Source organism: Pygoscelis adeliae, unplaced genomic scaffold (genome assembly GCF_000699105.1).
Source record: "Pygoscelis adeliae isolate BGI_AS28 unplaced genomic scaffold, ASM69910v1 Scaffold282, whole genome shotgun sequence".
Classification (NCBI taxonomy): Eukaryota; Metazoa; Chordata; class Aves; order Sphenisciformes; family Spheniscidae; genus Pygoscelis; species Pygoscelis adeliae.
The window spans coordinates 680,178-693,108 of record NW_008824352.1 but is presented as its reverse complement, the minus strand read 5'-3'; the positions used below and the strand labels follow the sequence as shown (position 1 = coordinate 693,108).

The 12,931-nt window shown below is 40.0% G+C and overlaps 1 protein-coding gene across 2 annotated transcripts in view; it reads left to right on the top strand.

Moving 5' to 3' along the window:
• AUTS2 (autism susceptibility candidate 2) overlaps positions 1 to 12,093 on the top strand; it is a 28,042-nt gene extending 15,949 nt beyond the window's left edge. For both annotated transcript variants that reach the window (XM_009319276.1, XM_009319277.1), the window contains 5 exons: positions 624 to 765; positions 1,299 to 1,376; positions 2,817 to 2,900; positions 3,812 to 4,034; positions 9,036 to 12,093. In XM_009319276.1, coding sequence (XP_009317551.1) covers positions 624 to 765; positions 1,299 to 1,376; positions 2,817 to 2,900; positions 3,812 to 4,034; positions 9,036 to 10,275 — 1,767 coding nt within the window. In that variant the 3' untranslated portion in view covers positions 10,276 to 12,093. The remainder of the gene's footprint in view (positions 1 to 623; positions 766 to 1,298; positions 1,377 to 2,816; positions 2,901 to 3,811; positions 4,035 to 9,035) is intronic.
• Positions 12,094 to 12,931: the final 838 nt, after the last annotated feature.

Sequence of the window (12,931 nt, the reverse complement as noted above, 5' to 3'; positions counted from 1 at the left end):
CAGTTGCAGTCTGAGAGGCACTGAAAGATACACTGCATCAAGTGTTTCTAGATTGCAGCTTCGCATTTAAAATTAATGGTTCTGGTGTCCATTGACTTGTCTCTGCCGTAACTGTCTGGCAAGGGATTCCTGCAGTGGGAAGAGGGTCAGCTGGCAGCTCTGCCTCCTACAGTTGATGCTTTCACCCAGCTTTTAACATGCCTGCCCACCTGGGATCAGGTCCAAACTAACAGTTCTCTTTGGCTTTGCTTTTATTATTTTAAGACAGACCTATTCTTACAACTAAGCAAGTGTCTGAGGCCTCTTCAAAGATTTTTATGTTTGTTCTTTAAGTCAGGTCTGTGCTGAAATGCTTTGCTCCAAAGGGATGGATGTGAGCATGGGTGAAAACACTGTTGAAATCTGCGGGAAATGTGCATCAGGAGCCTGAGATTTTCTCTCTCTGCCTTAGATCCCCCTTCCAGGAGAACAGTTGTGCACCTATGCTCGGGGTCCCCAAAACTAATATTCTTGTTAAAACATCAGTTAGTATGAATAAATTGCTATACCCACATCATTCTGAAAGTGCCTTTTACGGCTATCTTTTAGGACAGTCTCTTCCAAATCCTGTTTTTACATTTCAGAAACAGATGCAGTCTGATCCGCACAAGCTGGACTTTGGCCTGAAACCTGAATTTCTGAGCAGGCCACCAGGCCCCAGCCTTTTTGGAGCCATCCACCACCCCCATGACCTGGCCCGGCCCTCGACTCTCTTCTCCACAGCCAGTGAGTACTGAGAAATGAAATCTCCTTCTTGTGGCATGCTCATTAAAATGCTAATCCTTGCCATATTAAAAGGAAATTTCCCATATGCTTTGGCTTATGAACTCTCTGCAAGACATGCCAGGGGCTATTAGTCTATTTGATAAATATTTTAAAATTACTCCATATGCTTTTAGAAAAGCCCAACCTGCTGAAATGCCATACAGGTAGTAAATGGAGGAACGTTTCTTCGTACAGTGATGTCCAATGCATCATGGAGATGACAGGTTGGAAATATGCTGTATTTTACATGCTCCTTTTTTTTTCCGTACTGAAACATTCCCCCACCCCCCACCCCTTATACTCTAACTGGGAATTTCTGTTTAGAAAAGCAGCTGCTACTTGCATAGGATCCTGACCTGAGAGCCCCCGCCCAGCGTACAGCAATCTCTGCTCACATGAGCTGCCGTTTATTAAATGATAGTCAAGCTCAGAGCACAGTTAGTCCTTTTCTGAGCTTTTGTTAGGAATTCACCCCTTTTGCTTTGTTTTGGCAGGTGGGGGTCATCCAGCCGGCACCCCTTTCGGCCCACCACCTCACCACAGCAACTTTCTCAATCCAGCTGCTCACTTAGGTAAGTTCTCTCTGCAACTAACTAACGGTGAATACAACTCAGAAGTAACACACATTGACCAATGAGATGTCAAGGTTGATGACAACCATCAACCATTGATTAAAGGTTGCCCGCGTGGAGACTCTTTGAGTATCCTGCCTACTTAACCTTTACAAATTGTGCATTTTAGCCATTTAATTTTAGTCATTACCCAAGTCGCAGTTCTAAATACACATAATAGTATCACTGACAGCATGTTTTGAAATTCTTCTGAAAACAGTCTGGACGTTAGAGGAGCGGAGTGACAGGGCTGGTTAGGTTTCACTGTAGTCATGTTTATAACCAGTCCAAAAAAATGCCTTAGGGTTAAGGCTTCGGTTCATAGAGGTGTTTCATTTCCTAACTCCTGCTTAGATGTCTGCTTTTCCATTTAAGTGAGTGGGAAATATATCCTTCAGATCTTGTGATCTGGCCTCGGATTTGTCTGTTACTGAAAATTAGTGAATACGCATTTAAAAATGGAACCACCCAAGTTACCAAATGATGCTATTTCCCTTCTAGCTTACTGATGTTGTAAGAAGGTGGTCTGCTGCCTACAGGAGCATCCGAGATTGAGACTCTAAACTGGCATTTTATTTTGCATAGGGAAGGATTTGGGAGGGTCACCAAATTGATAGAGCAGGCTCACGATGTAGGTTTATCGTTCTGCACTTAGCTGCCTGTAGAAAACGCTAGGTTTGGTCTTCCTTTTCGCTTTGCTGGTATTTATCAGTAGTTTCGTCAAAATCATTAGACTTCTCCAAAGTAAAGCGAGAGGAGAATTTTTTTCGTACAACTTACTTAGAGTCTGTATGCATTAACTACTAAAAAAAAGTACTCCAATATTTTTCAGTCCACACTAGTTTTTCGTATAGTATTAGCCATAAATATCAAGAGAATTACAAAACGTTCAAGTCAGCATGACATATCAGCGTAATAGGACATTTTATTTATATCCTGGCTATGGTTTAGGAGACATGGCCTGAAGGGTTTTGGAGCACAGTTGCCAGAGTTAATAATAGTCTTGCTAGCCAGGGACATTTCCTGAGAAAGACCACGGAATTGAATTAGAAGGGAATAAAAGGAAATAAAAATGGAGATGTTTGCAGGTTTTAAATGAAGTAGCTACTTATGCAGAAGTACAGGCCTCAATATCATGTATATTTTAACATCTTGTTTTACTTTGAAAAGGAAGTTTTTCTAGTAAGATGATCCCATGCACGCTGTCATTGGGGAAAAAAAGAAGGTTTTTTATGTCCCACCCCCTCACAATCACTGCTGTGTTGTGGGAGGATGATGTTCAACTACTGATGGGCACAGACTGAGCTTTCATGCAGACGTAATGCAGTTGGATAACACGCTAATGCTTTATCATAATTACCAACATGCCAGTGAGCTTCAGCTGTTTCCGTTGGTTTGCAGAGCCTTTCAATCGACCGGCTTCCTTCAGCGGTCTCACTGCAGTGGGTAGTAACGCCTTCGGGGGACTCGGGAACCCGACAGTTAGTGAGTAACCTCTTTGTTTATGAATTATTCTTTGCTGTGTAATTCAGAATATTGAGTGATGGTGACTGTTTGCTGTCTTTTTTACTAGTTGCTAAGACCATGTACCACTAAGAGATGGGAATTTGAAAAGCAACCTTTTTCATCTAAATAACATAATTTCTTAGTCATCAGTAAATTATTTTCTGTTAGTTACTTAGTAGTTTGGGTTCAACATAGTGCTAAATGTCACCATTACATTGTTCAGTAAAAAAAAAAATAATACAGAACCGATGAGTCTAAGGAGTTTGTGAAATTTCTCATGGTTTTGTTGCATGTTCAAAAATAGTTAACGTGTGCAGCATCCCTAGCTGTGGATGGGAACATTTTTTTTTTTTTTTTCCTTTCTCACCAGTAATCCAGGACATGTGCCTGGAAAAGATCACTAACCTGCATTTATTTGTCCAGGATCATCAACATTTCTCTAGATTTGGCCAGTCACAAAAGATCATCCTTTTAAAAATCACTCTCTTTCTCCATACTTCAAATCTGGCATGATTTTGGTCACATATTACTTTACTTTGGTTCAGGATCAAATGCAACAAGTTCCATTATTTATAGTCCATATAATAGTCATTTCCTGATGTCTCCAAAATAGTTGGAATAAGGATCATTGTCACTTCTATCTTACTACTTCATTCCTCGTCAATTTTATCCACAGCATTTCCCTTTCCAATTAAAACAGCTGTCAGATGCCTGCCCATTTTTAGGAATGAGACCCTCTAATGAATCTCTGTTAATTTCCTTTCCTTTTCCAGCTCCCAATAATATGTATTCATTTTAACTCTGAGTGCTGTAAAAGTTTTTTTGGTAAGTACCTTCACTAGAGCATACCTTTTTCTTAAACCTTTTTGTTTTCCACTTCACCATTTCAGCACCCAACTCAATGTTCGGCCACAAGGATGGCCCCAGTATGCAGAGCTTTAGCAACCCTCACGAGCCCTGGAACCGACTGCACCGAACTCCTCCTTCGTTCCCGACCCCTCCGCCCTGGCTGAAGCCAGGAGAGCTGGAGCGCAGTTCATCTGCTGCAGCTCATGACAGAGATAGAGATGTAGATAAACGAGACTCATCTGTTAGTAAAGATGACAAAGAAAGGTACGAAAGAACACTTCCAAGAATTGTCTAGTTCAAAGCTTGGGGCTCTGTTCCGCTTTTAACCCTTCCCAGCCTGGCACATTGTTAAACCAGAGCTTCAGTAGAGGGACACCTGGAGAGCTGACACCATTGCTGCCTACGACGCGAGGCACTACGGAAGATGCAGGTTTCTAACTCGGGTGTTTCCTACTGCATCTGTTTCTCTTCCCACTTGCACCGCACTTCATCAGAAGGAGCTTTGCTGGTGCAGAGTTCAGGCAGTGTCAAGTGAGAACAGAATCAGACCCACACACTCGGTTACCTTGCTGGTCACATTTTCATAGGTGTTTTGAAGACTTAACGTGTAGAAAGGTGCCTGACAGGATGAAAAAAAGGATTACAAAGTCCATCAGACGCATATCTGCACCTTTGAATACTTAAATAACTTTGTAAATCGGACCTTGTCTGCAAAGCAAATAATGCTGCCTCCCTCCTCAGAAATGGACTGACCAGAGGGACCACTGATAAAGTTGTAAAACTATAACACTATAAAATGCACCGGGTATGTCATGTTCCAATACCACAGTAAGTTTCAGTGCATGCAGTTCATTAAATCAACCTTAATTCCCCTCAAAAAAGCCATGCACACATGCACTGCTGTTACACACCTTCAAGCACAGTTTTTATTCAGTGTTTTACATGGACTTGCACGCTAACATGTCCAGGCTGGGAAGGGTTAATGAAAGTAAAACCTGGTCATATTTTTTTGTCAGGACTGTTCCCATTATACAGTTAACTCAGTAACAATTCCTCTTAACATTTAAGTACCAAATTGAAAGAATTTGCCATTCAGCAAGTGTCATGCCTTCCTTGAAAAATGTAGAGAGGATGATATCAGCTTTTTCAGTTGTGGCTTAATGGCTTTCCTGTTAAGTTTGCACATTACTTTACTACATAATGGCTATTTGTTTCTAATTTTTTAACATAAAAGAATATTTAGGAGTTGTGCTTTTCTGACTTCTCTGTCACTAACCCAAATATACGCATTAGTAGCCTTTTCTAAAAGAAGTTATGCTAACACATTAGATATTCTAAAAATACATTTAAGAGTTTTTCTATGTTATTGTAAAATGTGAAGAGCGAGTCAAACTACAGATCTTTTCACCTACATTTTCCATTTGGAATATTTTCTGTTTGGTAGCATAGCTTCATTATTTTCATGTCTGGTGTTAATGCTTCAAAATAAATTGCTGTTACAAATTGGGGATTCTGTCCTGCAAAATGCTTAAGCATGTGAGTAACTTTACTGGCTTGAATGGCAAAGCATTTTAGTTACTAATGATACGGGTAGTCTTTAGAATTATGTGATTATTTCAGTTGCTGTTTTGTTGTTTTCTTATGAAGTTTGCTGAAGAAAATCCCTTTAAGAAATACATTCCTTGCAAGCTGCTTTGGCATTGCCTGAACTCCATATCATAGCTCAGAACATATTTATTTTCAGTAATTTGAGAGCTTAAAAGTAAGCGTCATTCATACTTCATACTTCTGCACAATTATGGCTACCAGTTTAGTACAATAATGTTTTTGCCGATCTAGTGTCGCTGTGCATCCATCTGTGTGGTTTTGAAGAGTTCTACTTTGCAGCATGCTCACACTGTTGCCTGTAGGAGAAGATGCTGAGAATCCCTTCCTGGAGACGTGCTCCCTATGTAGATAATGTCTGGAGTAGTTTGTGAGCCTCTCATACCTATTCTTTTACCTTCAGTGGCACCCAGCGGGGTGAGGATGTAGCCCTGCTTTCTAGTTGAGGTCCCAATCTCTGTTACCTATTTTAAGCTAATTTGCCCAAACAGGAAGAACTGGGAATCGTGCCCGGAGGTATGATATCATCTCAAAATCATCCTGTCATCAAGGGTCTAACTTTATCAGCCCCCAAATGGGCCGTCTAGCCCAAAGCATTCATCTAGATTTCTTCTGTTTTCAGTGGAAAGGTACCTCAGAGGTACCTCTTAGCTTGGCTCTTCCTCATCTAAGATCAGTGTTAGAGTGGGGTGCAATGAATCACTGGTCACTCTTCTTGGATAAGCTGTATGGCCAGTGTACCGCAGCCCCCTCCCAGCTAGACTGAGATAAGGTAAATCCCTCAAGATGCCTAGATAATATTAAACTACAATCTGTGAACCTTTCCTAGGTGCAGAGCTGGCTGGGGAGTTACACTGCAATGTCCTGATATGGTGCCCACTTTCTCCTGGAACATCGTTTGCAGTTGTGGAGGTTTTTTTGTTTTAAGGACTCTGTTACTCCAGCCCAGCATTAGAAAAAAAATCAGTAAAAATAGCTGTTGTGAAAAATAGGATTTGTTCCTTCTCAGGCGTATTTTGTTTAAAAGATGTCACTGAGCAATTCTATTCTAATAATGACATTTAAGTGTATGTATATAACATTAAAAAAAAAAAACAAACCAAGAATCTGTTGATCTTTTTGTCAACATAAATGAGGCAAAGTACTTGGCATACTCAGTATCTTTCAGTGTAGCATACAGCCTCAAAACATACCTTACTTAGTAATAAGTTCAGTTGAGAACATGATCCATGATCTTAAGTTTCTTCTTTATGGAGACAGAGGCTTAGAGCTGTTCCCGTATTATTAACCTAAGGAGCCCTTGACAGATCTGAGGATAAAAAATTATTCCCTCTCTGACCACTGAACTACATGTAGTTCACTTAAGTGAGCTATATAATCAATAGCCTCTTGAGATAATACCGTCACTGTAATTGAACAGGATGAAATTGGCAAAGGAATATGTTATTTTGGTTGCACATATATTTTTCTTTAGTTACAGAAAATGCCTGTTATTTTCTCTAAATTTTATGCATAATTTAAAATACATCAATTATATATAAAATTGATTAAATATCAGCAAAAGGACTCAATGAGCTCTCCTAGTGAAATAAAACAATTAAGGGTGCCCTCTGAACTAGTCCCATGAGCAAAGTAAATGGAAGACTGGGTAATTGCAGAGTCCACAAGCCAGTGGTTTCCCAGCAAAGTAAAAGAACCAAGTCTTCACGTTGAGAAGCCTTCACTGGAGTGCCTTGACTTGGTCTCACTGTGTCCAAATCTGGGAGCTGTTAAATCAAATGCCTCAACTTTTGGTGGAAAGCAAGGGGAGGGAAATTAGAGTCAGGACACAATTTCCAGACCGTTTAGGGCACAGTCAATCAAAGCAGAACCTGATACCAAGGAGCTAATTGGTAGTCAGTGCAGACTAGGCAGTTCTGGTATCAAATGCTCCAACTCATAAATGTTTTCTAGCGGTCACGTTCTGGACTCTCTGAGGTCTCTCAGACATGGCCCATAAAGTGACAGTTTCAACAGTTCAGTCTAGACTCAGCAAAAGATGCATCTGGTGAGGTTACAATAATGAGTCTCCTTTTGAAAGATATTTTTGCTGCAGTTGCTGCAGTTTCACCATCCAAAAGTACCTACAGGTAGAAATCTTACGCAGTTCAGCTCAGCAAAAAAGCAGGTAGCAGAAATTGTATAGCAGAAATTGTATAGCTGAAGGAGCAAGCCCTTCAGCCAGCCGGTATGGCTCGTCTTGTTCAGAGTGAGTTTCAACCTGCTGTCCTCATCCAAGCGTGTTCAGGTTGCACTTTGCTAAGCAGAGACTGCAGCACCCAAAGGAGAACATGTAAATGGGAGCTGGTTGGGACTTCAGAGGGCCTCACTGCTTATCCCTCACTTTCGCCTTTAACAACACATTGTCCATCACCCCGCATGGAACAGAATTTCCATGCTCAGCAAACAGCACGTGTCCAACACTGAATACCTGGAGCTGTCTTTATGGAAAGACTCCAACTCAGAGATCAATTGAAACTAGTGAGAGGTTAAAATCATTGGAACTGAGGAATTAGATTTACCTTATGAATTTGATTCATTTTAAATAGGAAGGCTTTTCCACTTAGTGTTGCCTGTAACAACTCCTGGTCAACACTGCTTCCAGAAAATAGTTGGTACAGGATCCATTCACATACTTAGGTTTTTGTCCACTGCCAGACAATTATTCTCTCATCTTTTGTGCAACATAAATAGGTTTGAAAGATGGAATGAATTCACAGTATTTCGAGACTTACTGGCATTGGCAGGGAAATGCATTGGCCCTGTCCCTGCTCTGCTTGCTCTACCCTAGAAATGGGAAAGGATTGGTAATCTGAAGAGCAACTGACTCCAGAGAGATGATACTTTCAGAGCTAGCCTGACTGATGGGCATATAGCGTAGACTGATCTCTGCTGAGGAAGACGGCGCATAATCTGTGCATGATGGCCGCCTCTATTAAAACACCTGCACTGAGGTTCATTGCACACTTACAGAAGTGCCTACCTGTGCAGAGACATGGATTGTCTCCATCAGTACTGGTGTCTTGATAGGTTTTTGTTTTCAATTTTAAGAAGTAAATTGAATTGTGAGAAGTAAATTGAAAAGCTAGAAGATTGAAGAGAATAGACATAAGAAATTAATAACGTACATAGGTCTAGAAATTTTTTAAAAAGTCAGTTGAACAAAATGTCATCTATTTTCCCAAATTCTTAATAGAAGAAGCAGGTAAAATACTATTAACCATGTAATTTGGATTTAACTGTCTCACTTTTTTTAGATGAAATGAGTATGTTTTTATTTTTCCCTCTTCTTTGCAAACAATTGAGGCCATTGTCTTAGAAATATGTGTACTACAGCTAGATTCCCTTGGGAGCCTTTTGTGGACTTCAGTGTTTGAAATCTCAATCAGATCTCGCACAAAGCAGCTTCAGGGATCTTCTCCTGGGTGGAGATAATAGAATAGGCCTAGTTTAGAGATGGGATGTTCTTCTGGTGTTTTGGGTGTGCAAAAGGAACAGTGGATTTAATGGTGCATGTTACTAGCTTTCTGCAAAGCAACGAGTATGAAGTCAGACACCCTAGATGCTTTTTTATTTGCAGAGTTTCTCATGCCTTCATTTTTACGCTTCTCTTTCTTCTAGGGAGAGCATTGAGAAAAGACACTCCAGCCATCCTTCGCCAGCACCTATCCATCCAGTAAACTCCCTCGGACATAATCGCAGCTCAAATGAGCAGATCAGGAGCCATCTGAATCCCGAGGTTCGAGAAAAAGAGAAACCCAAAGAACGAGAGAGGGATCACTCCGAATCTCGGAAGGAAATTAATGTTGAAGAGCACAAGGTGAAGGACAACTATATTTCGGAGAAGGAAGGCCTGAGCCATGAAAGCCGAGTGGTGGAAGAGTCTAAGCAAATGCCCAGGGTTCCTTCACCCTATGCTAGGCCCCCTGTTGTGGAGAGCAACAGGCCTAATAGTACTTCAAACCGTGAGGCTGAGAGGAAGAATGAGCCGGCATATGATAATCCGAAGAAAAGCAATGAAGTCAAAGTGAAGGAGGAGCGAAAGGAAGACCATGATGTTCAACCTGAGGGACCTCAGACTCATAGGTCATCTGATCAGCCACCACCTATATCTACATCTAACGTCCATCCAAGTCCTTTAGTGTCTATGCCCATGACTGTAGGTGTAACTGGTATACATCACATGAACAGCATCAGTGGCCTGGATAGGACTCGCATGATGACCCCTTTTATGGGAATTAGCCCAATTCCTGGTGGAGAACGTTTCCCCTATCCTTCTTTCCACTGGGATCCAATGAGAGATCCCTTAAGAGATCCTTACAGAGAGCTAGATATTCATCGGAGAGACCCCCTGGGCAGAGACTTTTTGCTAAGAAATGACCCCCTTCATCGTCTTTCTGCGCCAAGATTATATGAAGCGGACAGGTCATTCAGGGATCGGGAACCCCACGACTACAATCACCACCACCATCACCACCACCCTCTCTCTGTTGACCCTCGACGTGAGCATGAGAGGGGCAACCACTTGGATGATAGGGAGCGGTTGCACATGCTCAGAGAGGACTATGAACATGCACGCCTGCACTCAGTTCACCCTGCCGCCTTGGATGGGCACCTGCCTCACCCAAGCCTAATCACGCCAGGACTTCCTAGCATGCACTACCCCAGAGTCAGTCCCCCGACGGGACACCAAAATGGCATCCTCAATAAAACTCCCCCCACAGCAGCTCTCAGTGCCCCTCCACCTCTTATTTCTACTCTGGGACCTCGGCCTGGGTCTCCCAGAAGGACTACTCCTCTGTCAACAGAGATGAGAGAGAGGCCTCCTTCTCACACCCTCAAGGACATTGAAGCTCGATAAGCAGAGTGAGAATAAATAAAAACGAGAGAAAGAGGGACAGAACGTTGTAAATGAACATAGTATAAAGACCTTCTTACTAGTCATTGATACAGACTGGGGATGTGACCCACTGTACAATATGTATAGACCTGAGTGCAAAGATTTTGAAATGGTTTTTTTGTATATTGTATGTTGAAATTTTCCAGATCTTTTAGCCAAGTCCATATGTTCCTCGTGTCTCCTACTCTATTTTATTTCTAGTTTAAAAATTTCAAAATTTGAACTGAAGAACAAGACATTAATCTGAATGATTTGACTAGAAACAAACCACCACCAATATCAACCATACAAAGCTCTTTCAGACCAGAAGTGAAGACAATTGTAGATATTTATGTAAAAAGATTGCTTCATGGGTTAATGGTTCATATATGCAAAAAGGGTAAGATGAAAGCTTTACTTTGTACAAATGTAAATAGATAAAATTAAGTAACATAATACATTAATACTTCTTAAACTGTGCTATTTGCAAACTTAATATTGATCAACACAGTCTGCTTATGCTGTGTTACATATATTGTTATAGACAGCTAAACCCCTTCAACTATGCAATGAATTTTAAGGCTTTTCACAAAAGCCTTTATAACTCAAAGGAGCCTTTTCAACACACAACATAACTAAAGTCATATTTTCCCTGAACAAGCTCATCTGTAATGGAAACCTATTTCTCTTGCTTGTTTTGATGAAGAAACAGCCCATTAGAAGTGTAGTTTTCTGTCTGAACCCCTGCATCAAGATGCTGACGTTACTGTAGCTCATGTATTCCTTAGAACGCATCAGGGTTAGCGATCTGTAATCACTGATACTGTAGTCATGATAGATTGGTTTTCAGTCACGTTAATCTGGGCTAAACAGAGTAATAATCAAATGCTGGATATTTTCCAGAACTTTCGTCACTTAACGTGTCAAATTTATTTTTGGAAGAACATCTGCTTATAGCCATTCGTGTCTGTTTTTATTGCCAGTGTGTCATTTTTCTCTGTACACACACTTTTTTTTTTTTTGTTAAGTGATTTTTAGCTACATTGGAACAAATCCTACAAGAAAGCTAATACTTTTCTAAATGATGGATATGTTTTCACTGTGGATCAGTAGTTTCATTAATGAACTCCAATGCAGATTTCATAATGCAATTTATTGTATTTCAGTTGGTAATAAAGTCTGTGAATAGTTAACAGGTCAGCCTTGTTGTTCCCTAATCATAGAAGACATGAAATAACATGAAGAACATGGTCCTTTTTAAAAATATGCATCAATCTTCTGAAATCTGTCTTTTCATAACACACTTTTTTATAACGCGTTAAGTTTCTTGTCTAAATATTTGGAGAGAATATGACTTTATCAGAGATAATTCAATATCTTGTCTACTGGACTGTAAAATATATGTATGAAATAAAATTAGTTCCATTGGTCTTCTAGTGTATTAAAGTGCTATCTGAAGTTGTTATCCTGTTTTGGCAAAAAAAAAAAAAAAAAGAAAAAAGTTAACTACAAACAGTTGTTTCTAATGATCAGAGATCTATTTTAGTAGTCAACTGAAGGTTTAGTTGTGAGCTTCAGATTTTGTGAACTCCAGATGTTGTGCAGTGGTTTTTTTTTTTTAAGAACAAAAGGAAAAATACAAAAAAAAACCCCAACCCTGAAGAATATGTACACTGGAACCGTAGTGGTAGTTTTCAGTATTGTAAAGAGATTGTTATATACGAACCTTTTTGCTGTTTATCCTGTATGTAATAAAGTCCTTTCTAGATCCTGTGTGAAAAGAAAAGTGAAGCGGCTCTCAATCTTCAGCATGTTTCCTCATCAGCGAAGACTTGTGTAATGTAAATTGTGCCATGTTATTAAAAAATGTGAACTAAACTGCTAGGTGCTTCTTTGTGTGGAGTACCCCATCGTTGCTATGGGGAAGAGATACTTTTTCCCAAGAGTGGGTTTTTGTTCAGAAAAAATAGCTATTAAAAATGTAAAGGAAATGGCAAGCTTTTATAAGCCATCTCATTAAAATTATTATACTAATCAGGAAAAAAGGAACAAAAAGGAGACCAGATCCTTGGCTTGTCCAGATTCTTTAAAATATAGTAAGACCCTACTTACATTAGCTTTTACTTAACTGACCAGTTGGTCTTTCAAGATAGTCCCGCACCTAAGTACGTGGCTGTATGCAAGCCTTTTTGTGAATTTGTGCAGTTCCACACAAGACAGTGGCATTTTACGAGTTTTCATCAGCTAAGAATATGGCTATCAGTTACTATGAACAATTTGTACATAAATATGTCCAATTTCTTGCAAATTGTTTAGTTCTTCATAGTACAGCTTTCATGGTGTCCTTTTTTGGAAAAAAAAAAATTAGCTCCTCATGAAACATGATTTCCAGGAGGATTTTTTTAGTTCAGGGATTTTTTTGTTGGGTTTTGTTGTTTGGTTTTTTTACAAGCTTGTTGCAAACACTTCAAAACCTTTATCCAGGTTACTTTGGCAGAGGTAAGCTGTGGCATTGACATTTGCTTTCTTGAGCAAGACTCAGGAAATCTTTCTTTCTCCTACCTCAATAATTGCCAGTTGTTTTGGTAAGCAATTAAATGTATGCAGCCATATATACCAGGTTGGTTTATATACCATA